The 27067-nt window shown below is 40.3% G+C and overlaps 1 protein-coding gene across 6 annotated transcripts in view; it reads right to left on the bottom strand.

Moving 5' to 3' along the window:
- Positions 1-27067, bottom strand: part of MID1 (midline 1) — a 157199-nt gene that overhangs the window by 49914 nt on the left and 80218 nt on the right. For all 6 annotated transcript variants that reach the window (XR_008233022.1, XR_008233023.1, XM_052773989.1 and 3 more), the window contains exon 3: positions 160-255. Coding sequence is in view for 4 of the 6 variants with exons in the window: in XM_052773989.1 (XP_052629949.1) it covers positions 160-255 (96 nt within the window). In the remaining 2 variants the exon portion in view is untranslated. The remainder of the gene's footprint in view (positions 1-159; positions 256-27067) is intronic.

Here is a 27067-nt window from a genome sequence, read left to right as displayed (position 1 = left end):
CTTACCAGTGAAAAAGCTCCAAATCAGTTTACCACTATTTAAATTTAGTTCTGCGCTTGTTGCTTTTTTTTTTTTTTTTTTAAAGTTTAGTTCCTGAATGCTGGAAGTGAATGTAATTAATTAAGTTTACAAGTATTTCAAATGGAGGTCAGTACTCACTTCTACATGCTGACAGGTCTGAATAAGTTTCGCCAAAAGAGTTTCCAGTTCAGTATTCCTCTTAATAAGGTTGGTGAGGTTACTCTCCAAATTTTGCTGTCAAAAAGAAAGAAAAGAACACGTTAGCATTTTGAAGAATTTAATGTTTAGGTGAACAGTTGAAAAATGGATATATTTTCAGGATCTGAATTTTGTAATTACACAGGTATGAACATGAGACTAATTTTTATATGCTCCATCAGATGTTTTGTCCATGCATCAAGTATGGCAAGACAAGAGAGCAGAAATGTTCAAAATAAAAGAAAGTTCTAGAAAATAGAGTTTCTAAAGACCTATTAAAAACTAGATTAAGCAATTAGGCTTATTTGGGTGGGGGGGAGAGAGGAGTAAGGAGAAGAGCAGGGAAGCTAAAAATGTCTCACCAAAAAAAGTGGTTTATTTTGACTGAGACCACTTTTTGACTCCTTATTTCCTGCTCTCAGTCATCTGAATTTAAATATCTGAATTTAAAAGCTTGCTGCTAACTGAGGTCTCTGAGCACGTGCCCCTTTGGGTCTGTCCTTGTAAGGACCCAGTAGATGGATCAGCATCTAACTGATTTAATTCTCTAGTTCAGTAGAGTTATATTTTTTAATAAATAATTCTAAAGAAAAACATCCTTTCTACGCGTAAGAATGAAATATCTATTCACAAATTGTGCCTTCACTAACTGTTCTTCAGAGAGAACTTGCGACTTGTGTCTGTGTTCATCAACCGATTATGGTTGCAATAAATATCTGCAACTGTGGGAGAGCAGAGTGCTTTCCAGATCTGAGGCTGCATCCTGGCCACTGTGCAATTGCATGTGAGATTGGGATCTAGCAACAACACTTTCAGCCTCCCTTCTCCCCTCCAAATCCACAGGAAGAAAATCCAAGCACACGAGGAGGAGGAGGTCTGCGACGGCTGTGACTTGCACCCTGGTCTGGCTGCCTTGGGACCGGGACCATGCCATGCACTGTGGAACTTGCAGCTACCAGCTCCTCATTTTTTACTACGCATCCCAAGATAGCTGCTGTTTGGCATGAAATTCCATCTTCTGGAAGCACATGGGCATAAAAAAGTCCTTTTTTTGCATAAAACACAGTTTCCAGAGATACAAAAAAGCCCTGTAAATATAACTGAAGTACAAAAAAAGAAGAAAAAAAGGCAGCAAGCCATTAAAGAGTCCTAACTGTAAACACTCATTTATTTCAGTGACTTGAGGGGCACATATTTCATTTTGAATAAACCCGGGGACTGCTGGCATGACGAGCTGTTTCTCATAGTTATTCACCTATGCAAGTGTGTGAGACTAGTCCCTTGCTTAGTATTCCTGACAGGCTGACAGTCCCTGCCTTTTAATTGTACTTTGTCCTCCGAGCAGCCCCCAGTATCTAGGAAGTACGGAACAAGAATACCAGAACTGGGCCCTGTGCTTCTCTCCCCACAAGGGCTGTAGTGTCTCTGCAGAGCTCTCATTAATTTCATCCCTCCTCATCTTTTATTAATGGGCTTTTTTTCTTCACACTACTACTTTTCCCCCCAACGTATCTATTCCATCGCTTAAGTCCCTCCAGCTACCGTTAACTCATCCTTCCCCCCGGTTACCACTTTGTGTGTGTGTGTTTGTCTGTTTGTTTTCTGGCCCTGCCTGCCTATTTTATGCTGGTTTAAAACTTTGTTCCTTGCCCTCCCTTTCTGCAGCCGTGCAGTCTCCTTACTCCTTCTTGCATATGGCTACAAACAAACGAAGCTGGCAGTATTTCATTGCTGAACCATACGTACATTGGCATTTACCAGGGCTGATGCTGTAAACACCGGAGGACCAGTCCGTCCTGTTCCATTAAAGATAGCACAGGATTTTGATGGCTTTATGTATGTAACCCTTCCGAGAAGCGTGATGGGTGTTTGAAGTACATAATTTTGGCATTTTCTTCCCAGCACAGCTATGCATATCGTGTATCACAAGCTCTGGCTGTAAAAATACCTTCTACACTGCATTTATTTTATAGCCCATTAAAACAAAGAGTAACAAGAATGGGCATTCTTTACCGAACAGTTTGAGCTGTATCTTATATTTCCATAAGCTATACTGTGAACGATCATTTAATTGCAAAGGCATGTTTGCTGTGCTGTTAGATGTCCCTTTGTAGAGCTGAGACTCACATGCATAGTCAAAATAACATATATAGTTACAGTATCAGATAACCTTTGTCTTTAAAAACCAGTTTGCTAAGGGGATCCAAATGTGCAAATGCTCTTGAAATCATATTTATGTACCTTCTTATTGCTCATATATTCATTTTGTACATGTTCTGATATTTTATACTAAAAGGTTTAAAATGAAAAATGTATATTCTTGATTGAGATTGCCTAATTTAAAATGTATTATGGGACATAATAAATGCTAACAGTCGGGACCTATACATACCATGAAGAAAAAATGTTCTCAAAGCTGATATGGAACACTACGGTGATTTTAAATAACCTCAAAGTGTCTTCAACTAAGGCCATTAATACATGAAGAGTAAGTATTTTTCTCTGAAAGAGAAATTTATTTACCCACAGATTATTATATCCAGGATATTTTCAAATCCTGGATAAAGAACAACATTTTAGAGTAAGTTTCCTATCCAGTGAATATAAACATAAACCCATATATATTATTATGGTTTCACTCAGGTCTCTTGATGTCCTCTGTATTTCTCAACCGTGAAAATAGAAGATAACTACTAAACAAGTGAGTTGCCTTACAAAAATTGCAGTTAATGCATTCCTGTGCTCTAGCTCCTCGATCTGTCATTTTCATACTGGAAATCCTGGAATTTTGTTTCCATGCAGTTTGGTATGTAAGAGATCGGGGTCTTTTGAAGTCAAGAATTACCAGAATTTTGTTAAAATTTTGTTGAAGAACATCAGTTTACATTAATGCTTTACAAGATAACAAGAACGTGGCAGCTGCTTTCTGAAATTAATGTCAACCTTTCCAGTTTCACTGGGCAAGTACTATATTGCAGCTCTTAAGACTGGCCTGACTTGAAAGTTTTAAAGGTCATAAAACTCGATCGATTCTTGCAGTATGTTTACCCCGATTTTCTCTTGGCAATATCTTCCTCTAGTTCCTTCCCCTATTCTATTCCCATACAGACCATGGTACCATTTTGGCTACCACATGATAGTAGGTACCAGAAGCAGAGTTCAAGCCCTGCCCTCTTTCTTTACTCCATACAGGGAGAGCCAGAAAGGGCCTGAAAGACATTTAAATTTCAGAAGAAGAAGTTTGCTCACAGGCTTTCCAAAGCATCGCAGACTCATTTCACATCCACACCAGAAACTTCCTAAGTTGTGTAAAACGTCAATGCCAAACTTGGAGCTCTGGCCATCTTGAAAAATTGATCCAGTGCTGTAGACCAGAATTCCTGGGATAGTGAATTGTGGCCAGGTTTTAAGTCTGGAGAAAGCGTGCTCTCACATTATAATGAGTACATGTGAAAATGAGTGGCAGAATAAGCTTATTCAAAGTATCTTCCTTCCTCCCACCTAATCTTCCGCTGCCACTGCCCTTTCTCTTAGGTGAACAAAAATTACAACTGTATTTTTGGAAATGTTCTAGGTAAATCATGATTTCTTAAATATTTGCACCTGCCTTTCCTTATCTTTCTTGTCACTTGCCAATTTTCATTATCTATTAAAAACTGATCTTAGAAATGCAGGGGTTGGTTTTTAAAAGGACAATAGTTGCTGTGCATTTGCTCTGTGAACAGGCTACACGCATGTTAACTCAGTGGATGCAAACTGCTCTCAAAAAGCAAAAGCCAGGCTGAATGCTTCCTGACATACCAATGCAGACCTAGCCCAAGATCTTGACATTCCATGCGTGCTTTGCAACTGTTTTTACAACATCCAGTAAAAAGTGAAAAAAATGCTTACTGTCCATTTAACATGGTCTGACAACTATACAACATAAATATTCCTATGATCTTGGGATAAATCCAAGTAGATGAAATCACAGACACGTAATTGAAAAAGACAGTTGGGGATGATGTTTCATTTTGACTCTGCATGCCTATAAAATGATATGATCCAGGGACTGGAGTCTGAAGTTGGAAAAACTAATGCTAAAAATTAGAGGAAGGTAACTCAGGACTGGATGCTTTCTTTAAGCTGTTGTCTGGCTCACACTGAAGTCACGATCTCATTGCAGTAACGATTGCGTGAGGCTTGTGCCCTGATTGAAGTGGGAGGTCAGACTAGATGATCATAATGGTCTCCTCTGGCCTTTAAATCTATCAGTCTATGAAAACCAAATGTGAACCCATGCCCTTTGCCAAATTAACAGTCTCACGCAAAGCATTGCTTGTCTAAAATAGGAAGGTAGCACAAGCAGATAGTCCTAAACTACTATATGGGTTGGAAATGCTGTCAAAGTAAATTAATGTAAGCTTGTAAAGACGAAAAATGCTGAGTTGTGTGCTCCTGCCTTACGTCACAGCAGAGAAAATAACAACATCCCTGAGATCATCTTCTCAGAGGCATTTTTCTGCTCCATAAAAAATGTCTATTCAAAGGGCCACAAAATAAAACATGCAGCTATCAGCTACAATGAGGTTTTAAATTCCATTTGAAATAAAGCCACTGTCTTTTTCTCATTAAAAATATTCTTTTTCCTGCCATTGGTAAATATAAGTACGCATTTGGATTTTCCACTCATGGCTTACTGGAAGGCTTTGAGAACTGGTCTGCTGAAACTGCAGCACATGCTAAGACACACACTGTGGGACAGCACTTTGTAAGGACAGCCTTGATCGCCATTTACATCCAATCCATCATGATCAAAGCCTTTTGGCTGCAAACATTGACAGCAGTTTGCATTTCCTTTGCTCCTGCTGTAGAACCGACCAAAGTAAAGCATGTTTTGAGGCTACCTCCTGGCTTAAACAAGAAAACAACTTTGGAGAGCCTTCTGGGCTTATCAGAGCCCTGCATAGTGGAAATTAAGTTCAGTAATTATATAGGTTTCATGAGAACCACAGCCACCCTCCCATCATCTCTTTACAAATGGTCAAACTGAAACAGAGGTTATATATTTTCAGATTTGGTTGGTTAAAGTGTGTAACCAAAAGCCCCACAGTTACACTGCAGTAAAACAGAGACGAGGAATAAAACACCACAAAGCAGAAGCGTGATCGTATCCTACCTTACTCAAGCTAGCGGTGTTGACGTGGCAGATCAGTCTTTAGTACACGCAGGCTGGCTAGAGATCATAAATATATTCCCTGTCACTAACGAAGTCCATGCAACTACATCTTCACTGCAACTGGTTTTTTCCTCCTAACTTGAAGAAGTTATGCTTGCATGTGCTCCAGTTACGTTTCCACCTCGTTGTGGTGACATAGCCTATGAACTAAGACTGCTGCCTACTTGTGTCTAACCTAGTAAAAAAGTTGCCAATCAATTCCAGACGAACTACCAGAGTATCAAGCATGGTTTTGGGCCAGGTTTTGGGTGTATGTGAGTTTAATGTTTCCTTTGGTGTTCTTTATTTAAATGGACATGCCAGGTGCACATGGAAAAACTTAAGCTAATTTTTATTCTATGTACTTGTCTGAAACAGATGACTACTCTTCCATGGGATACACATGCTCGACCCTGTATTTCTCCAGCCAGGGAATGGTAACATTTGCAGCTAATAGGAATGATTGACCTCAAGTCTCAAATGTGCAGAGCTTGACAACGGCACTCCACATTTCTACGTGAAAAGAAATAACAGCTATGATGTTGATACACTCTTGGGGACTAAGATTTTTTACCTCAAGTGATTACAGTATATCACAAGGAAAGACCCATGAGATACTGCAATGTTAATTAATTGTCCAGGACTATTTTTATTAAAAGTGCAATAAAAATAGCTGCACTCAAAGCCACTATGACTTAAATGATGTTAACTAAGTTGGGTCTATTTGCATATTTCATAGGAATGTCGCTTATTTTTTTATTAACCCTTATTTAAAATGGGAAATTGTGGAAATTAAAGGAAAGCCAAGCATTTCAGATTCTTGACCACATAAAATCTTTATTAACTGAGAGGACAACATTCTAGGGAAAACCTGCAATTGCACTCTCGCTTCTCTGCAAAGCCATGCCCTCAAATATACCGTGGGTGCTTGCCACTTGCAGCCACAGCTCTGCCCTTTGATTTAACTACGCTAATCTGCCTTGTGAGTTGCTTTGCTGCAATGCTCTTTAGTCCTCCTTCACTGCTTCTTCTCCCTTCCTCAGAGCATAAGAGAAATTTCACAACTGGGGCCTCTGAGGAAAAAGGACAGGACTAGAGCTGTAGATACAGTGCACTATAGCAAAAGTTCTCCTTTGATGTGCATTATTAGGTTTGGGAAAGAAACAATATATATACTTAAAAACTATTCTGCCTGTAAAAGGGACCATGATTACAAAGAACACAGGCCAACAGAACTGACGCTGCGTAGTTATTTTCAGTATTATAAAGTGAAATGGGCATACAAAAAATGAAAAGAAAATAACATTTTCTTTTAAACAGAGAAAGCAATTTGTTTTCTGAGGGCATTCAAACATGTTATAAAGAACTCTGTCCCAGTTTAGACAGTGACAAAACTGACTTTATAGGACAAGCAATATTTTTAGCAATTCCCATTTCAGTTAAACTATTAGAAGATATCCAAATGTTGGCTTGGCTGGGAACTGGGGGGCTGCTTCAGCCCTATTTCTAATGAGTCATTAATCAAAGAAGGACCAGAATAATAATCAGCAATCAAGGATCAAGACAGACTACATTAAGCATTTCACTAAATTAAAAACTAAAACCAGTCTTAGACTGACAGGTGAGTTAATAAAGGTTTGCAAAACTGTAGCTCCATTTGAGGCCCCAACATATTTGATTTTTTTTTTTTTTTTTTGCTTCAATGCAGTAGTCAGACTGGAAGCTGAAGTGTTAAAAGAGCACAACAAACACCAGACACCCTGCATTTGAAGCATGTCATTAAAGACTTATTGTGGAGAGCTAGAGGGTTCATAAGCTCATTCTTTTCCCCATGGGCTAATCCAGTGCAATGAAGGGGGTTAAGGAGAACTTGAACTGTTGAGCAGCTGCCCTGCAGCATCCTGGCTGCATCCACTTCCAACCTCCCAAGACATGGAACGTACTTAAAAGCAGGAGTCCAACAAGAGCTCCTGCTCATGAGATGCTTAAACTAATCTTGCGCAAGCAAGATCCGGGAAGTATTCATTCCAAAAACTGAAGTTCTGAGTTTTGCACATAACTAATGACAGACATTTATATGAAGAGAAAGCAAAAAGCTCATCTAAAGAACCACAATTTATGCAGTGTTATTAAAGTCCTGGCTTCTACAGATATCTGCTTAAACGTTTCTGAAATTTTGTATTTTATTTAAGAGGTTGTATCATGGAAAAAAATCTGGTTTTAATCAGTCAGTACATATTACTGCCTTTTGCGGTTGAAAAATTCCATCTTATCTAAGCAGGTATGTATAAAAAGCAATTCAGTAATATGCAAAACTGGCAGGTTAGAAAGGACGGCTAGATAGGCAAGGAGTAGAGGTCAACATGGTGATTTGGTCTGTGTTAGGTAGCAGACCAGTGGAGCTGTCACAAACCTAATTCAGCTCTTTCTGCTGGCTTGTAACAAAGCTGACATTTGAGGCAGCTGCACCCATCTGCATTTATGTTTCTCCGTATGGCAAACAGGACTTTGAAGGACCTCTGTAGATTGCCCTCCTGAGGATGATTGTCCATCCAGAGAACGAAGCTGGAAGTCCATCTCCTGGCACAGTTGGGAGGACTGGGACACCCAGGGCACACGCTGGCTTTGTCTGCTACACGTGTGGCATCTAGCAGTTGGGCTAAACAGACCACCAGCAGTTCTTATTCAAGAAACAGGAGTGACTTTCTGTGCAGTTCCTCTATAGAGAGGCAACAGGTACATCTGTGAAGGCAATATATTCCCAGCTGTTGCTCTGGTGGCATATTAGGAGCCATATAGGCACCACTGGTAAGCGCAAGTGAAGCCATAGCACAGCACCTCTTTCGGAAAATGCTGATCCCACTATCCAACGGCATGGTGCATGAGGCAAGTGTCAACCAACCAGTCAACCAGAAAGACCCAACCCTGACTTAGGGCGAATCATACTAAACAAAGCACCACTTACAATTACGTTTTATGGTATTTTTTTGTGTGTTTACAAACTCTCCAGGATTTTGCCAAGGAGTACACCATGAGCTAATTCTTCCACTCGGGAGCGCTCTGGTTTTGCACCACTGGAGTCATCGGTGGCTCTGCCTTTTCCTTCCAGTGAATAGGCTCCAGCTGCAAGAGGTTACTCACAATGAAAAAGTTGGCACCTGTCCACTTTAATGCTCATTCTGGCACATGCTCATTACCGTGCTGCCCACAGTTAGAGCTCGGTCTAGACAGAAGTGTAAATCTCTCTGTTTTTTCTTCTCTTCATTTGCTCTGTTTCCTATTCAGTATACTAAACCCCTCTACTATATTGAGTAAATGCCCCGAAAGAAGTCTGGCACGGTGAACTTGAGTTACTTACAGTTTTAAGGTTTAGACACGGGCTTAAGTACTTTTCTGAAAAGAAGGTTTAAAAAGTCATCTAAAATACTTGCCAATCTTGCCTGATAATATAATTTAACAGTATTTTTCTGTACAAACCTTTTGACCAAGCACCAGATCTTGATTTAAGGAGTTAGGGAAATAATGAACCTTGATTCAGATTTCAGCTGGAAAGTTGTTATTGTATTTAAGTATTTCACTTTACAAGTTGCTATGGATAAAACCAGAGAATAATGTTAAATAATCTTAGTACAATTACATACTTAGGAACTTATTAAAACAATGTGATGGTGATGAGCTAAGTTTAAAGTAAATAGTGAGTATAAATTGCAAGGTACAGATCATGATTTGGAATCAGATTTTGTTTCACATTTCTGTCATACTCAGGTGAAGTTTCTGTTCTGACCTGCCTAACCCTTATTGCCAACACTTCATCAGAGATCAGCTCCAGATTTCAAATTCACCAACCAAAAAAAAGCCCCCCACCCCAAACCAAAAAGACAATAACTAAACCAAACCACCACCAACAAAAAAATAGGAGCTTTTGGTTGGACAACCAGGTTCAGGTCTGAGTATAATTTAAATATCGATCCACTGGAAAAATAACCACAACAAAAACAGCACTGCCTTTTTGCCTTGCATTTGCAACTGATAAATGAAAGAAAAGCATACCAAGGAAACAGTCAGCAGGCAGAAGTATCATCCTCTCTCGTTTAATGCACAACTCTAAAAGGTGTTCCTTCCCTTACCTCAGCAATGGACCCAACTCCATCCCCAAACATCCTGATCTCCCTCACCACTCTTACCTCCAAAACATGTATGTAATTTTGCCCCTTTTTCTTTGGTCATGCTGTGACCTGCCCAGCTGCTGCTACGACGCACCCCTCACCTCCTGCTAAATTTTATGAACCTGAGTTGAACCCACTTGCTGGCTCTTGCTTTGCCGGCAGTGCATGGTGCCAAGAGTTTCTGGGTGGAAGGTCTGAACGTAACTTGGATGCTCAAGAAAATGCTTGGGGTTGAGGGGTGTGTGCTATAGCCAGGGGAGCACCCAAAGAAATAATTCCTTTCCTTCCCCTGCTAAGATATTATTTTTCAGTCCCTACTGGAGCACACGTTCACCCAGATTAAAATGCAATAATCAATTCAATGTTAATCCAACTGTCATCTGAGGGGCCAATAATCGAAGGACAGATTATTATTTAACAGCCCTCAACAATGTATATGGAATAGTTAAAAAACTCAACAAGCCAAAAGCAAATGTCCCATGTGGAGGCCACAGCAGACTTGCCTATTTCACTTATTTCAGCATTGCAGATAATCACAGATGTGTTTCATTTTACTAATATGAACTAATCAATTAGTATGAACTAATGAATTGTTCATACTAATATGAATAATTGCATGAAGATACTTCAAAGTAGTGAATTTTAGCTCAAGAAAGCATGTTTGCAAGTACTTTTGTAGTTTATTTTTACTATGTTCCTGTGATAAAAAATCACTTGTAGCATGCCAAACCATAAACGTAACTCAAGCCAGCTCTACTTCATCAATACCTGAGGTCCCATCATTATATTCCAAATGTTATTTTCCATTTTTTGCTTTCGGCTTACACACGGCTTGAAAGCATATCCAGGGTAAAACTGCTGTCGGTAACAATTGGCGGATTGTGACAATATGTTTCTAGTATTGCCACAGAAATCTGGTCTCTCAAGACATTTAAAACATAACATTAAAAAATAAAAATTCTGCTGTAGTGTGGTAAGGCGATAGATCACTTCATATGAAATCAAAGGATGTTTTTAGATAAAAAGTGTAAATAGAAGCTGAAATACATGCACCTATAAGATTTCAAACTCGCACTGCACAAGCACAGGCTTATCTATCACTATTTCAATTTCTAACACATTATTTTGTACTGCAGCTTCCAAGTTGGAACTTTCTCTGTTTTCTTGACATTTCAGATTCTCAGCTGAAAGGCAGAACACTAAGGAAAGATCTACGTGTTCTCTTCATAAGATAACTGGAACAATTAAGAGATCTGCATGTTCTACTAGGAAGGAACTTTGAACATTTTACTCATAAAATATGGACAAGATGCTTTGTCCTTGGCTTTAACATTAAACATCCAAATTTGCATTAGTAAATTTGGTAAATCTGGCATCAGAAAAAAGAGCATTTAATGCATAGAAAACCAAATCAATTTTTAAGTAAGTACATACTAGAATTTCATAAATACCCAGTTAAGAAAAAAATACTTATGAATAACAGAGAATAAAACCTCTGAATCCACAGTCCCTTTCCTATAAGAACAGCAAGTGATAGGTATAACCCAACGCTTCTTTAAAAGCTTAGAAACTGAAGAAAAATCAAAATAATTTTAAAGTGCCATTTTCCTGTTACCTCTTCTTCCTCCAGAATGCTAAATACAGAAACAATGATCCTCTAGAGGAACTCATGTGTCAGTAATGAAGCCTTCTAACTTACCTTTGAATGACTTACAAAGAATCTTAGACCCTTTCATCTTATCCAGTCCAGCTTATCTGAATTGGGGATGCACAACTGAGCTAGTCTTACATGGCCTGCTGATCATCTTCACATCAGGTGGGCCAACAGTAGGAATATGTAGAATCAGCCTGCTTGAGCCCTCCCGTATAGCTTTGGCCACTTTTCTGTAACCATGTATCATGACAGGCACTCAGGTAATGAAAAATAAATGTGCTTACATTTTGGTGAAAAGACTAGCGATTTAGAGAGATGTGCAAATCCAATTATTCCCGGAGAAAGAGAGAGGGAGATCTTAACATTTCATTTGACACATTTAGATAACATGACCAATTTATACAGACTTCCTCCAGACAAATTATTCATTTGATTTATCACAGCCTTTGAAGTTTTCCCTACTATCAAGGCTGGCAAACTCTTTCCCCTGAAAACATGAGCCAATGCTCATTATGTAAGTATGCTTTTCATGGCACTTCGGGAAGATATAAAAACTGCAAAGCCCATGGAAGTATTTATTTGGGGCCTTCAATTAACTAATTTTGATTTTGATCTCAGACAAAGTTTTCTTTGGAGAAAAGACATGGACTTCATTCACCCAGTAAATGACTTCAGGTCTGTATTTTCTACGTGCGTTGTTTCTGAGAGTCAGGCCTACAAACTTCGTGAGAAACACCTTCTCTTTAGCCAGATAAAACATACACAAACAAGCATGCATTTACATAGGTACTCACACATGCTCTGTAACGTGCTAAAAATAAGTTGTGCAAGTGCAAATGGTGTAGAGGAAGAACACAGAGTCTCCTCTGATGTTTCTGTGCATAACCAACAACAGCATTTTGAGGTCACAAAGTACTGGTTGAGGGCTGAGCCTGATTTCATACACTCAACAGTTTTTAAAATGCCCCACAAAAATACAGCTCTTTAATTTGCTTTTTTTCTTTTCCTTGACTGAAGGAGTTAGGTTTGACTGAAGGAGTTAGATCTCTTCTCCCTGGAGAAGGCTCAGGGGGACCTCATCACACTACTCCTGTACCTAAAGGGCACCCACAGAGAGGACTCTTTCTTCACAAGGAGCCACATGGAGAAGACAAGGGGCAACAGGTACAAGTTGCACTGGGAGACATTTCACCTCCATGTAAGAAAGATATTTTTGACAGTGGGAACAATCATTTACTGCAACAGCCTCCCCAGGGACATGGTAGACACCTCATCACTGGAGGTTTTCAGGATGCAATTGGACAGACAGTCTAGATAACTTCATCTAGGCTCCCTTTCACATGAAAGATTGGACCAGTTCGAGGTCCCTTCCAAACTGGGGTGTTTGGTGATTGATGATTTATTAAGTACTTTTATTAGTCAAAGAGCTGTATCTATAATTGAATCATTCTTCTAAGCATGGCTCTATATGCATGCGTGCGCATGCATACCGGCTGTGTTTTAGCAAATACTCCAGTGAAATCAACCTACAGGTTAGCTTGGGCTCTTATTCTAGCTCACTGGGCTCCATGCCTGTATTTGAGCTGATTTGCCCAGTTTGAGCCAATTTCAATTATGCAACTCGTTCCTGATTTTGAACACTGTAGGGTCACTACAGTCAAAAGTGAGTTATGTATGGGAGAGGAGAACTGACATCTCTCTAATTCCTACCGGCCTGGTCCACTCTTTCCTGTATCTTCAGGAGCTTGGAAAGCAAAGACTGGAAACATTTGTCAACCCTCAGGACGTCAGGTCCTCCCACACTGAGGGGCTTCAATTCCTCCTTTCTGCATGCACGCCTGTTTGCCCTGTGCATAAACATGCAAGTCTGTGAGATGGCCAAAAAAATAATTGTGCAAATAGCTGAGGGGGTGCCAGGAGGACTATGCCATATATTGCCCGCATAACTGATGTCGAGAGCGGCTCTATTTTCCCAACTGCTCTGCTGTTTCTAGAAGTGTACACATTTTGCTGTTACACTGTGACAGGAAAAGCACGTTGGTGTCGGTAAGCCTTTCACTTTGTTGTAACTGTTCATGTAGGATATGGGAATTACATCTGGGAAATTGCATATTCTAGATAATATTATTGAATATTGAAATGACAGCTCCATTAACTTCCATTTTTTTCATTTGTTTCTGCCAGAGTGGTTTCTATTCCACACACTTACAGTATAAAACTAGCTTTTACCCAGGATTTATCAATTAATAAGGACCTTATTCTACTTTATAGTTCAATATCTCGGGGGGGGGGGGGGGGGTTGTTTTCATAATAATGTATTTGTTCCCAAAGCTAACAGCAACTCAAATCTTGCAATGTCTTTGTTTCCATAGTAACCACCCTGTTTCAACTGGAAGAAACAAATGAAAAACCAGATACATGAGGCCTTACAAAGCCTTAAATTACTCATTTAAGTAATTAAATAAGAATTGATAAAACCAGTTTTCTTAATAGATAAAACAGTAATAGTGCATACTTTGTACTTTCCCTCTAGGCATTTCAATTACTTTTAACAAGAGAGAAACATTATGATCCTTCTTTTACAGATTATCCAATTTCCCTAAGATCAAATGCCTTTAATCCAAAACCCACTGAAGGCTATACTAGTTTTTCTACTGAGTCAGTAGATTTTGAATGAGATTCATCAGAAGCCAGTAAAATTAAGAAGGTGGTCCATCCCGCCACAGATACCATGTTCTGGTAACACATGCTTGTACAGGCAAGTAATCTGGGTGCTCAAGATATTAATTATGACTTTGTTGTCAGAGTAGTATCGGTGTATTTGATATCAAACTATTGCTCAAACAACATACACATGATTACCAATAACAACAAAAGCAATGACTCAAAGATGCCTAGGTTTGACATAACAGAGGTACATTGCCCTTGCCACAGTCCACTGACGTGATCGAATTGAAAACTTACTGGATAAACATTGCCAATTCAAACTTCTAAAACTAGCACCTCAGAAACATTTTATGAAAAATTATTGTCTCGCTGCTGAACGTCAGTTTGAAACGTCATGTCTGAAAAAAGGAGATTTCAGTAGTTCCTGATGGGTTTGTCCAGACCTTTAAGGCTGTACATTCCCATTACTAAACATGCGCTGCGGTTTGTCTCCAGTGTACGACATGAGCTGCTGGGTCCTTTTCAAAGTAAATAGAAGTTTGGTTTGTTTCATTTTGCAGAGTTCTCTACAGGTACCTGCAGAAATGTCTTAGGTACAAATGAAATTTGTACATCAAAAATTGCTCTTGAGGCTCAGGGCCGAACAACTAGCACTAAAATCAAATGTGAATGAAAGAAATCACAGTAAAAGCAATGCATCTAATAACGCAACTTGGTGATTTTCTTTAAGGAAACTGTACTTGGTAAAAGAGCTGTTTACCCTGACCGTTGCAGAAAAGGCCCCACGGATCCTGGTAGACAACAAGCTGACAATGTGCTCTCACAGCAAAAGTGGCTGTTGTCACCTTGACGGTGTTCAAATGTTGGAAGATGTTGCCCAAAAAGGCTGTGGGGTTCCACCCTCGAAGATATTAAAAATAATTACTCCCTAAGCAACCTGCCTTCATTGTGCAGAGGGCTGGACTAGATAACCTCCAGAGGTCTCTTCCAAACTAAAATATTCTGTAATTAAGATGCTTATCTTCACAAATCATAAATTTTACTATAATTGTGAAAATCTGAAGATCTTTTAAGATCGATAGTTGAGCCTTAAGTAATTTTTATATAAAGAATTTAATGAAGTTTCTGTCACAAAGAAACTGTATCCATTAAGGGATGTTTCCAGTTTTCAGGGCAATTGTGAGAGATGATAAATTAAACAGAACAGGAACTCCAAGGCATCTTCAGCCTTTGCTATTTCATACACCCTACTAAAAAGAAAGATCTGATTTATTTTCTTCCATTCAGCATTGGCTGGGAACTCTAAGCAAGGGTAGAAAAATTGCCACCCTTTTTTCAAGACTTGGTCTGTTAGCATGTGGCACCAGACAGCTGTGGCTTAGTGCTCCTGGGCTGCACTGACAGGCATGAAAGTTTCAAAGAGCTTTAATTTTAAAACCTATCAATGGAGAGAACAGATTCAAGCTTGCTTTTAACTGCTTTTAACATTTGCTTGCTCAATAGGAAAGCTGTAGGGCAAAAGAAAAAAAAAAAAAGCCTTAAAATGTGTGTGGATTGCTTTACATAGAAGTACAAATTAGATTAAGAGAATTTAGTACTATACAGCGTTAGAAAAGTGTAAAGAAAAGAGCACCACCTAAATGAGTTACAAATCCTTATATAAAACTTGTGCCTATTTCTCAGTTTTCCCTGAATAGCCTGGCTGACCCTGTTTGTCTCCACCCCATTAAATTGTGCTTTTTTTCCCCAGTCAAAAATGCCACTTAGCTGAAGTGAAATCCTTAATTCTTTTGAGGGTATACAGTATGGGTCTCCTAATTAGGACATCCTGTGGAAACTCAATTTAAAAAAAGACTGGAGAAAGAGGAAAGAAATACTATATAGTACTTTGTACTGAAATAATGCACCAATTAAATAAAAATGCAAGCTAAAAACTGCACACTCTTCATTTTTCCCTGGAGGTCTTGCAAAAGGCTGAAAGCATTTTCAGTTTAGTCCCACAGATTTAAAAATTTGAGTGCTATTCTGCATCAGAGCTGTAATTAGTCATTTTGATACTAACAATGGAGTTTATAATTTCACACCAGGCTGATCATCACTTAAACCCATTTATTTCAGCTCAGTACATCCCCTGTTAATTGGAATGTTTTGCTAGTGGTGTGTTCCCATTAAGATACAGTCATGTCATTACAGCCGTTAAGCTCAACCTTTTCTCTTGAATACAACCGAGGAAACAGCCCCTCCCGAATACATGCATATTGATAGCTGGCTTTAGATACACTAACAGCTATCTTCTTGTTCGACTGCGAGTTTTAGGTGAAATAAAAGAATTAGCAAGCAAAATGTTGCAGTCCCTCTTGCACATGCGGTCAGATTCTGCAATTACTGTGGTCACGTCTGACCTTAGAAAGCTGAGAATTTATAATGTCCGCCTGCAGCAAGTTTTAAAAAGTAGAAGTTTTGCTATACACAAAGGGCTAAATTCAACCATTAGCTGAATGTAAGAATCAGATCATTTCCAGAGATGTAGCTCAGTTCATAATTTATCCTTAACTATTTAGAACATATTTCAGACTTTTTATAGCTGTTACTCATATCAGCAGGGATTGTAGTTTCACCTACGATTATGCACATTTGACATTTTCCATTATTAGATACTGATTTCACATACAGCAATGTCAAACTTCAGTTTTCCCAGATTAAATTTTCCAGTTACAGTGTTTCCTTGTCCTGATTTTATTTAATTTTTATTTTTATGAAAATGCCAGGTAAAACCAGCAGCTAATTTCACAAAACAGGCTAGGGAAAATATGCTGCCGTCAATGAGACAAAGTCTTGCTCTGCTGCTTCAGTGTTTTGAACGCTGGAATTAAATTTTGCAGGAGAGGTTTCTGTGCTAGGTATATGTCTTTTTGCCATTTGCTGCCAGTCCTTCCATATTCAGGCAAGATCTGAAAAAAACTGTACATCACACTTTTGCAACTAAAAGCTCTGAAGATTGTCAACATTAGCTGAGCTCCAGACTCCCAGCTGACCAGATGGTACAAGTACCATCACAGTACAACTCAGAGCTACTAAAACCAAATTACAATATCCTTGTAATGACGTCTCCCACTGATGACCTAAGGCAGGCTCAAATTCCAGTCTAAAAGAAGAGAGTTTGTCTCTCCGGCGCCCTCAGTTCCCCTCCCATGAGGACCCACTAGTTAACGCAGAGAAGTTCAATTGAAACCTGAAATGAAGCAAGTGCCATAGTTTGATCAGAGACAGAGAAAGGAGTTTGACAAAGACATGGGATCTGGTAGATTAGCAACGGATAAAAATTGCTCCTGGTGAGGCTGGATTGGAAGGAGGTGCTGCGAAGAAACAGGGATGGAGAGCTGGAAAAACAGAGCGAGCAAAGAGCGACTTTGGAAAAGGATGGTGAGACTGGGATTCAGGTAAGCTGGAAGCCCCTGTGGAAGTACAGCCAGACAAGAGAGCCTGGAAGTGAGAGGGTAGAATAGCAGGGTAAATACTGGAAATTATAACCCCAGAAATTAAAAAGGGGCAGAGATGGTTGAAAGATAAGGGGAGGGGAGGAAGAATCAGAACAGAAGAAGGACCAGGGGAAGGTCAGCATGAGTTAAGACAAGAATCTGCATAAGGGAATTACTGTGGCAGGGAAACAGCTGGGACTGGGAAAAGCAAGCCCTGCAGGGCAGAGCCACAGGGGCAAGGGACAAGGGAAGGCAGAGCCCTGAGCAGAACAGTCATCTGTGGGAGTGGGGCCTTACCGAAAATAGATGAGCATCCATGGAGATCCAAGCAGCCTGGGAACCAAAGGAAAAGGTTCAGAATAAATACATGTGTAGAGCTAGGGAAATGGTAGTCTTGGGGCATGGATGCTGAGCATACACAACTGGAAAAGGACCTGAGCAGGCAAGGAGACTGAGACTGGGTGTCAGGAAAGGGGAAGACTGAGTCTACAGAAAGAAGATGTGAATTAGAAATTAGTCTCCCTCAGAGGGAGAAGCCTCTAGGTGTATAATTTTGCAAGCCTTTGTGTGGGCTTATACTGCCAGAGAAAAACATCAGCTCCAGACGGCAGTCTTATGATTCTCAAATGATCCCTACGATATCAGCTATACTTTCCCATTTAGCAAAACATTTCCATCTGCCAGCAGAAATGCAATCATATATTACAATGGAATCACATAAATGAGACCAACAGAGGCAATGTTGTGTTTTTAATTGTTTCTCAGAATTCTTTTTTGCAACCTTGGGAATTCTGTTCACATGCAAAAACTGAGAAGTAAAAAACATAAGCAGTCCAATAGTCGTCTCTGGAAAAGCTGCTCTTTTGTACACACTGAAAAAGGGAAATATCAAAGGATCCTTTACTCCTCTAAGTTACCAACCCATGCTTTCTCTTTCTATGAGTTTTGCCATTGATTTGATCTAGGTAGGATTTCAAGGAAACTGAAATAAAGCACTTGTTCTCATAATCCAGCTCTTAATTAATAAAAGGCTGCAATGTTAATGTGATTGTTTGGTTTCCATTTTTGTTAAGGATATTTCAGTGTAAGGATTCGCTCTTTACTCTCTGCAAGTTAGCAGAGTGTTAGAGGACGACATTACTTCCTTCTACCTGCTACCAAGTATAATGAATAATACAATGCAACCTGTCATCAGCTTTAGTTAGATTGAGTGTTTAGCGTTCTTATTAATAAGTTCTCCAAATAGAAGACTCTGTGGAGCTTGTAGGGTTTTTTTTTCCCTTGACATTGCCAATCAAAGAAGAAATTAAAGGGGTTTCATTTCACATATTGCAATTATTTCACAAAATGTGTTTTCTCACAAAATGTGACAGTTTTGGCCTGCAGCAATTTGTTGCTTTGGAAAGTATCTAGAATTTTAAGCACCTGCTTTTAAGAAGCAGAGCTTTGGTTGATGGAAATTGTGACTCTGACAAAGTTATTTATGTCAGCTGAGAATGTGTCCCTGCTAACTGTGATGCTGATATTTACTCTGAAAAACAGATAAGGTACCTTATTATATTTATCATGATAAATCTCCCCCAGATATGATATTTTTGATGCTGCGCTACTTAATCTGACATACAAGCCTAAGGTTCTACATGGTTTAAGCCCAGCTGGCAACAAAGAACCATGAAGCCGCTCGCTCACTCCTCCCCGCCAGTGGGATGATGAGGAGAAAACATAAAGGCAGGCTCGTGGGTTGAGACAAGGACGGGGAGGGATCACTCCCCACTTATGGGCACGGGCAAAAGACAGGCTCAGCTCGGGGAGGAAACAACATCAATTTAATTTACTACTAATCAAATCAAAACAAGGATACTGAGAAGCAAAACCAAAGCTTAGAACGCCTTCCCCCCATCCCTCCCTCCTGCCCGCCTCAACCCCCCTCCCGGTTCTCTCTCCCTCCTCCCCCCGGCGGCACAGGGGGACGGGGAATGGGGGCTGGGGTCGGTTCCTCACACCTGGTCTCTGCCGCTCCTTCCTCCTCAGGGAGAGGAGGACTCCGCGCTCGTCCCCTGCTCCACCGTGGGGTCCCTCTCACGAGAGGCAGTCCTTCATGAACGTCTCCAATGTGGGTCCCTTCTGCGGGCTGCAGTTCCTCACAAACTTCTCTGGTGTGGGTCATTCCTGCGGGCTGCAGTCCTTCAGGCACAGCCTGCTCCAGCGCGGGCTTTCCCATGGAGTCCCGGCCATCTTAGGGGGCCTCCGCTCCCCCGCTCCCCTCCATGGGCTGGGGGGGGGACAGCCTGCCGCCTCACAGGCTGCTGGGGCACCCTCTCCTTCCTCCCTGACCTCGGTACCCACAGAGGGGTTCCTCTCCCATCCCAATCCCCCACTCCCTGCAGGTTTCCCCTCTTAAATCTGCTCTCCCACAGGTGTTTCCACTGTCACTGACGGGCTCGGCCTGGGCCAGCGGTGGGTCCGGCTTGGAGCCGGGGAAGCTTCCAGCAGCTTCTCACAGGAGCCGGCCCTGCGGCCCCTCCCGGCTACCAAGACCCCACCACACAACCCCAAACCCAAACCAGTCATTTAAAAGCTTATGTTAAAAACACAAAGAGCACTGAGTTTTCAGGCTAATATAGAACAGTCAAGTACAAATATAATGACAGATCTGAAGTGTAGGATTTAGCCAAGCGGTGGCATAACTTTGTCATAAGAAAGGGAAAACAGATCAGAAAACTACAGGAGGCATTTTTTAGCGTGCTACTCAGTGGATAGATGTCAAACAGGTTGAAGGCGGGTTACGCTGTAGCCACCTCTTGGAGCAGCTCCCTCTGGCACCTGGGGTCCCTTGCTCTGCCCTGACACCAAGCCATATGCTAGATCACAGGGACTTGCCCCAGATTAGCCCCGTTGCCCACACTGCCCTGACTGAGCCACCCTGCCCTCACAACCCCATATTTCGTGTGGTCCTACAACCAGCAACATTCAAAATTTGGGTCCAGCCACCTGGCGACACTTTGTCTCATGCCAAAGAAGTGGTGAAAGATTTTCCTATCAAAGTGCATCAAAAGCATGCTAAAATGTTAATTATGAATGCACGGGGTTCACTGAGTTTCAAGTCCATCTTTATTACCAGATACAGCCCAGTCAAGGCTGCGCGTACAGCACTGAACTGCACTGTTTTCCGATCTGCGCGTACGTTCGGTTCTGAGGCCCTGGTTTGGATTGCAACCAGGTAAAGAAGCAGGTGGTGTTATAGCAGGGTCAATGTGTTGACTTTGTTTTTCAAAGGTATGTTGGCTGTAATTGCAAATATGTTCTTTGTGGGATATTCATAAATGCCTAGAGAAGCAGGCATCTAGAATAGAGATCTGAAAAAAGTTGTTCATATCTAACTTGTTAATTTCAAAGGGACTTAGACTCCTAAATGCAAGGCCCATTCTGAACTTTTGAAAATATCAGGTAAAAAAGCTCACTCTCTTCAGTCATCCATGTTTCTATATCCAAAGCCTATCTCCCTATGTCTTGCACTGTGGCCAAATGTGGTGAAAATATTACACAATGGAAAAAACCATTGCTAGGTGCTAATACTGGAGTAACCAAACCTGTCTGTATTCCTTAAATCCAGAGAGAAGTTAAGACCACTTAAGGAAAGCCACAGCCTGATTCTGCTAGCTGGTTTAGAGATATTTTAGTATTCATCCAACACTTGCCATATGCCAAAGGTGAAATGCTCTCCCCCAATACTTTTATTCAGTGCTAGCCATTTCTCTTATATTGCTAGATATTGCTATTTGTTCAAGGAGTAAGTCACTGCCTGGAAGAAAAACTGCTTCTGAAAATAAAATTCCTATGTCTGACTTAACACACACAGAGATATCCCAGCAAATGCCAATTCCCTTCTGAAAAAAATACTTAGGCAAAACAAGATTTACCATTTCTTTAAGAGATCCTAGAAATGGCATATAGCTCTAGTGCAAAGTAAGCATGCTTTTAAAAGTAAGAGGTTTACTATGTTACTTTCTTAATTGTTTTAAGGAAAAAGCATTCCTGACTGGTAACATCTGGCAAATTAAAAAAAAATAAATTATGAGAGCCACATTATTTTGAGTACAGTCTGTTAGGAAAAAAACTACGGAGCAAGTTTTTCACATACATTTTGTCTTGACTTTTATTCCCAGGAGTGATGTTTATTCCCTGGCCTTTGCCACTTCACATCACTGAGTATTTCAGTTCCTTCATCTATAAAAGAGAAAAAGTAATACTGGCCTAAATCTATTTAATGAGGCAATGCAAAACTGGCCTCGGGGCAGTACCCAGAGGCCTTCCACAGCTACCCTCCATGTGCTGCCACTTGCTGGTTTTCGTGGGGTGGGAGCAGCCACTACAAATGTTCTGGCAGCCTGTATAAGTTAATTCTCAGCATGCACCAGTCAACTGATGGGGACCAGCTAGATATAAGTGTTACAAGAAGACTGAACATGAAGAGTCCTGTAGTCTTTAGCATGATATCGTCACTTACCGGCTGTGATGACAAGGCCAGTTTAAGAAGTACTGCCCTACCCCTGCTGGCACCATGCTGTGCAGCTGCACTGGTCTGGGTTAAAAATAAACCTCCGAAAGAAAGGAGGAGGGAATGGTAATATACTTTAAACCAGTATAACAAATCCAGTTTGCCACGCAGCTCCACAGACAGTTGTAGCAGAAAAACTGAGGAGGTGATGAGCTGTGACAGAGCAGGGAGAGCAAGGTGCTGAAGGGTCAGGAATTGCCTGGTGCTCTTCACACCAAAGCCAGCATCTCGTGCATTCACTATAAAGTAATCCTGACTCACTAAGTCCCTTTAAGTGCTGTGAAATATAATTATATAGATCACTACTTTTCACTGATGTTGTGATATTAAAAGGACGGAGGAATTTACTAAAGAAGAATGTAAAGTCAGCATCTGATACTACATGTGATGATAAAAGAGAAAGGGAAGGAACAGAGTAACTGTATAACTGGTGCCAGTTCTCAGCACAGCATAAGGTGAGGTGTGTGATCATGTCTCCTTGGTCAAGCATTATTCAATTTGCAAAATTGAATTCAAATTCAATTCAAAACAGCCACTCAACTCCAGCTGCAAATGAATGTTACTTAGTCATTAAACCTGGTAATTTAATGATGTTCTATTTACTTATTTTGAACTGGCATGATGATCTCTGCTATGAATGTCTGTCTTCCCTTCAAAGATCTGTTTTAAATTTATGTGTGTGGCCAAAAGACTTGCTCTACTTTAAAGTACAATAAACAATGCCCTCATTTACTTCCATTATCTGACAGCATTTATTTCACATGACCACTGAAAACGTACTCATTACTGGACGCATGTATGCTTGTGTTCAGGAAACTGAATTAAGAATGCAGGTTTCCTTACCTGGCCTATCATGGCACTACAGAGTGGTACTGCCACAGCTCCTGAATTCTCAGCAAGTTCTGGACTCCAGGGTGGGCTTAGTTCCTTGGTGAGAAAGAAATTAATTGACACAGATAGAGTTTATGGCATCCTTGCATCTTTTATTTACAGTAGATGCAATTTTAAAGAGAGGCGTTAGATAGCAAAGTCAGCGTGTGGTACGTGACTGAGAGACTGGTTCTGAAACTCCAGGAAAGATTCCCTCGCACCAAACCCCACGCTGTTTCTCCAAGTAGAGGAAGGACTCTGTTTTATCTCCTTCCCCCAGATAGTCAGACAAAACCTCTTAAATTTTATTTCCCTTCCTTTTTTTTGGCAGCTAGTGACTTAATTTCAAAAGTTATTAAAATAACTTAAGAACATCCCGTTGTTGAAAGGGGCATTCCTGCTGTCACCCTTTCATCAGCACTATAGCATGTGGGAGCATATAGTCAAGTGCATCAAAATATTAATCTTGCTGAAAACAAATCCTTGCCAAAGGTGCATGATTGTAACAGCCAGGACCAGTGAGGCAGTGGATAACAAATTATCTTGAAGCAAGTGCTGAAGCAGAACCATCCCTCCTATCGATGAGGTCTCAGATTAGCTGAAACTGCTCACAAAACTTCTCTAAGTGACATTTTTCTCAGAATTTTCTAGAGCCTACACTATTTTCTTTAGGCTTATGACTGTTGAAAGTCTTACAGCCCCTCTGAAAATTAAGCTACTTTTACTTAGAAATATTACTGGTTTGTTTTTCCAGATGCCTTGGATTTGAAGGACAGGTTTGCAAGGTACGGATTTTAAAAAACACTAGAAAAATTAGGCTCCCATAAAGCATTACATTTTGGCCATCCTGAGTAACTTTTTCAAATCTTGCATAAGCTCAACATAGTTGATTTACATCCCCCATTGTAGCATCTCTATGGTTTGCCACACAAAGAAGCATCTTACTGCAAGCTCTACGAGCAAAGGGTCAGTCAGATTTCGGCTAGTCAGAAATATTTTATTTGCTGGCCGTTATAGTTTGCTTATCTTTCTAGACGAACAAGTTACAACAGTAGAATGGTGAGTATCCTTAGAACATTTATATCTAGAAGCACGTGGGTCACTCATAAGTACAGAAAAATACAACAGCCTCTCCCTGCAAAAATTTGGTCCAACTAACTGTGTAGAGCTGTGCTGGGAAAGGAGGGAAGAGCAGGAGGTAAAAAAGCATCTTTTTAGCATTCTAGAGGGAAAGAATATATTGAGGATAGAAATGGTTTAGTGTTTCATTTACATTCATCCTTCTAACTTTGACCTGACTGCCTGTTATACCTCCGTCCAGCTATCTGCCACATCTACAACAGCTTACAAACTGAATGGCTAGCTTCAAAGAGAGGCAGAAATCGGATATGTTGAAGTCCTACAAAGTTCATTAAAATTGGCTGCTGAGTAGTGGAGTGAGGACTCAGTTAATGACTCCGCTGAGGAGGAAGACCACGGTGTGAACTGAGCTGACCCACAGGGCCTGCTGGAGCGTGCACCTACCCTGGACGCGCGCCCTGTGCCGCACTGCTGCTTGCCCAGCTGGTCGCCTAAGGAAGGGAAGACGTACTGAGGATGCCCATGGGTTTTCAAGAAAGTATTCCAAGGAAGGAAAACTGAATCCGCAGAGTGTGGGAGGAAACTTGGCTTATTTGGAAGTGTTATCAAGGCACAGGCCACTCTACTTGCAGCTTTGTTAATCCTGTTGCCCATACAGCCTGCTTCACCATGCACTTGCCACCTTTCCAGAGTCTCCAACCTGGACTAGGGCTGGGTTATGCACACCAGGAAAGGAGCTAACCTCTGGCCACAGGAGAAGTAAAAGCAAAGAATAAATCCTTGCCTAAATTCTTGAGCATCTACCACTCTCGAAGCAGAAAGTATAGTATCAGCCTCAGCTGGAAAGTGCTACAATAATACCAGCACTATCACCAGCAGTACTGCAGGGTACCACTATATATCATTATGTAGTATACTAAAATACATATGATACTATATACTGTACATTAGTACATGGTATACTACATTGCAATATTCCAATGTACTACTGCAGTATCACTAGCTGTAACAGGATGAGTAAAACCATAGTCCGTGGCCTGCAAAGGATTAGAGTCAAGTATTACATTGAATACAGCTTTGCATTTTTAGCACATCTGTTGCATTATCAGAGTTTCATGTTCATGTTTGCAACATTTGTGTGCCTGTCAAATTTGGGAAAAGTGCCTAAATTAATGAGAAAGATCTAGATTATCAAAATAATACAGATAGATCTATAGTCTGGCACATTTCCTCTCAGCACTTTTTAAGAAGGTTCCCAAGAACTGGTCTATCCTAAAGAGCTGTTCTTCAGCTAATTCCTTCCAAAGAATAACACCAAGCACTCAGCTAATCCATCATACTTAGGTAAGCAGACTTTGCCATCTGCAATGATAGTGCCCCATTTCTACATCTGCTGAGCGGGAAGGGAGCCTTTTTCTTGCCTCTTGGAATGGTTCAGCAGACTTAGGCTGGAATTCATCAAGCTGCATAAGTATGTGCTCACTCTTAAGCTCCTTTGTAATTATACAGTTACCCAGCACTAGGAATCCATCTGAACTACATCACTTCTACAACATGCAAAGGCTGATGGGAGCCTTCAAATTATAAAAAAATAAGCACATGAAATAAAACAATATTCAGGGAATCAGTTAATGTACTAAGTATCAACAGAGAGGAAAGGACAAAACACTAAATTTTAAGCCTGCTAGAAACCCTTTCCTTTTTTAGTGCATGAGACATTTATCTGTAAATAAAATGTCACTAGTGAATAATTGTGAAGTTAAAAGAAATTTGTAGTAATTAAAGGCAGAGCTGAGCACTGAAACATTCCCTCCAGGGCCACTTACTCAAATACTGCCTTGTTTAGAGAATTTAGGCTAAAACTTAAATAATGATAATTATCCATAACCCACAGATGACTAATTGATTACTGATGAGCGATAGTTGGTCAAAATTAAACTAATTTATCAACTTCATATGTAAATATTACGGAGTATGCTTTAAAAACAATAATTTATGATTAGAGAACTATCCCAATTGTTTATAAGTAAAAAAATCACAAAACTGACATTTAAAAGTTTTTCCTGCAGTTTTTGATACTTACTATATTGTTATATAGTGGATCCAAGATTAAAAGTGAATTAGTCAGTAGTTTTGAAATACCTGCAATAAAGCAATCAATTTATAAGCAATTGAAGCAACATTCAGTATTCTTTCTTCTGTCTCCTGCTGCAGAGTCCTGTCATACATCAGAACTCTGCTCTGCTAGATACTCTATAAATGTGAAACAAAAATTTAGTCCCCACCCAAGAGTAAACATTACAAACAAAAATCCTAGCATTAAAAAAAGAGAAAAGCTAGTATCGCCTTTTGTTAACATTTTTTTAATTCTTTGACATATGACAAATATTCTACATGAGCGAAAATACAGACTTCAGTGCTTTGGAAGTGAAGTCTTAGAGCCTGAAGAGACCTTGCCTTGAATCACTGAGCTTTGTTCTAGCTAAGGGGACTGAATGTGAGAAATGGATATGTATTTGGAAACTGGCAGTACTGAGACAATGAGAAGAACAGGGAAGACATAGAAGATGCAGCAAAAGTACCACCATGTACATTTTTCAAAGGAACCATGGGAAGTTGCAATTCAGGGGACATAAAAACAGGAGGCTACTAAAGTGATGGCAAAGTAACGTGGCTGCAGCAATGGCTGAGACATACAATTTTGACAGCAGTACCTTGGACAATGAGGAGGAGTAAAGCGAGGCTGGAATCAACATTCACCAGGAGGCAAGAGCAGCAGCCTCTATGGGCAATGATCAGAATATGGACAAGCAAGGCCACGAGCGTCTGAGCAGCTGTATCAGAAAATGAAAGGCTAAAGAGATGAGAAACTGTGTTTTAGGCACCCCCCCCATTGTTTTAGGCAAATGCATACATACATACACACATATACATATATAAAAATACCTACCCGTGTATGCATGTAAGTGTATAATTACACACACAGATAGATGTATATATGTGCACGTGTTTGTCAGTGGTCAAAAATATCTTGAAAAAATTAAATAACTTCTGTGAATGTGCATTATTCAATGAATGTGACTGGCTTATTTTCTCCAGACCCCAGTAATTTTTATTTTTGTTTCAAGCTGTGTTTGTTTCTCCCTCAGCTCCTTCGCCTTCAGAGCTTGTTCCTGA

This window comes from Harpia harpyja, chromosome 22, assembly GCF_026419915.1.
Source record: "Harpia harpyja isolate bHarHar1 chromosome 22, bHarHar1 primary haplotype, whole genome shotgun sequence".
Lineage (NCBI taxonomy): Eukaryota > Metazoa > Chordata > Aves > Accipitriformes > Accipitridae > Harpia > Harpia harpyja.
This window is presented reverse-complemented; position numbering and strand designations above follow the sequence as displayed.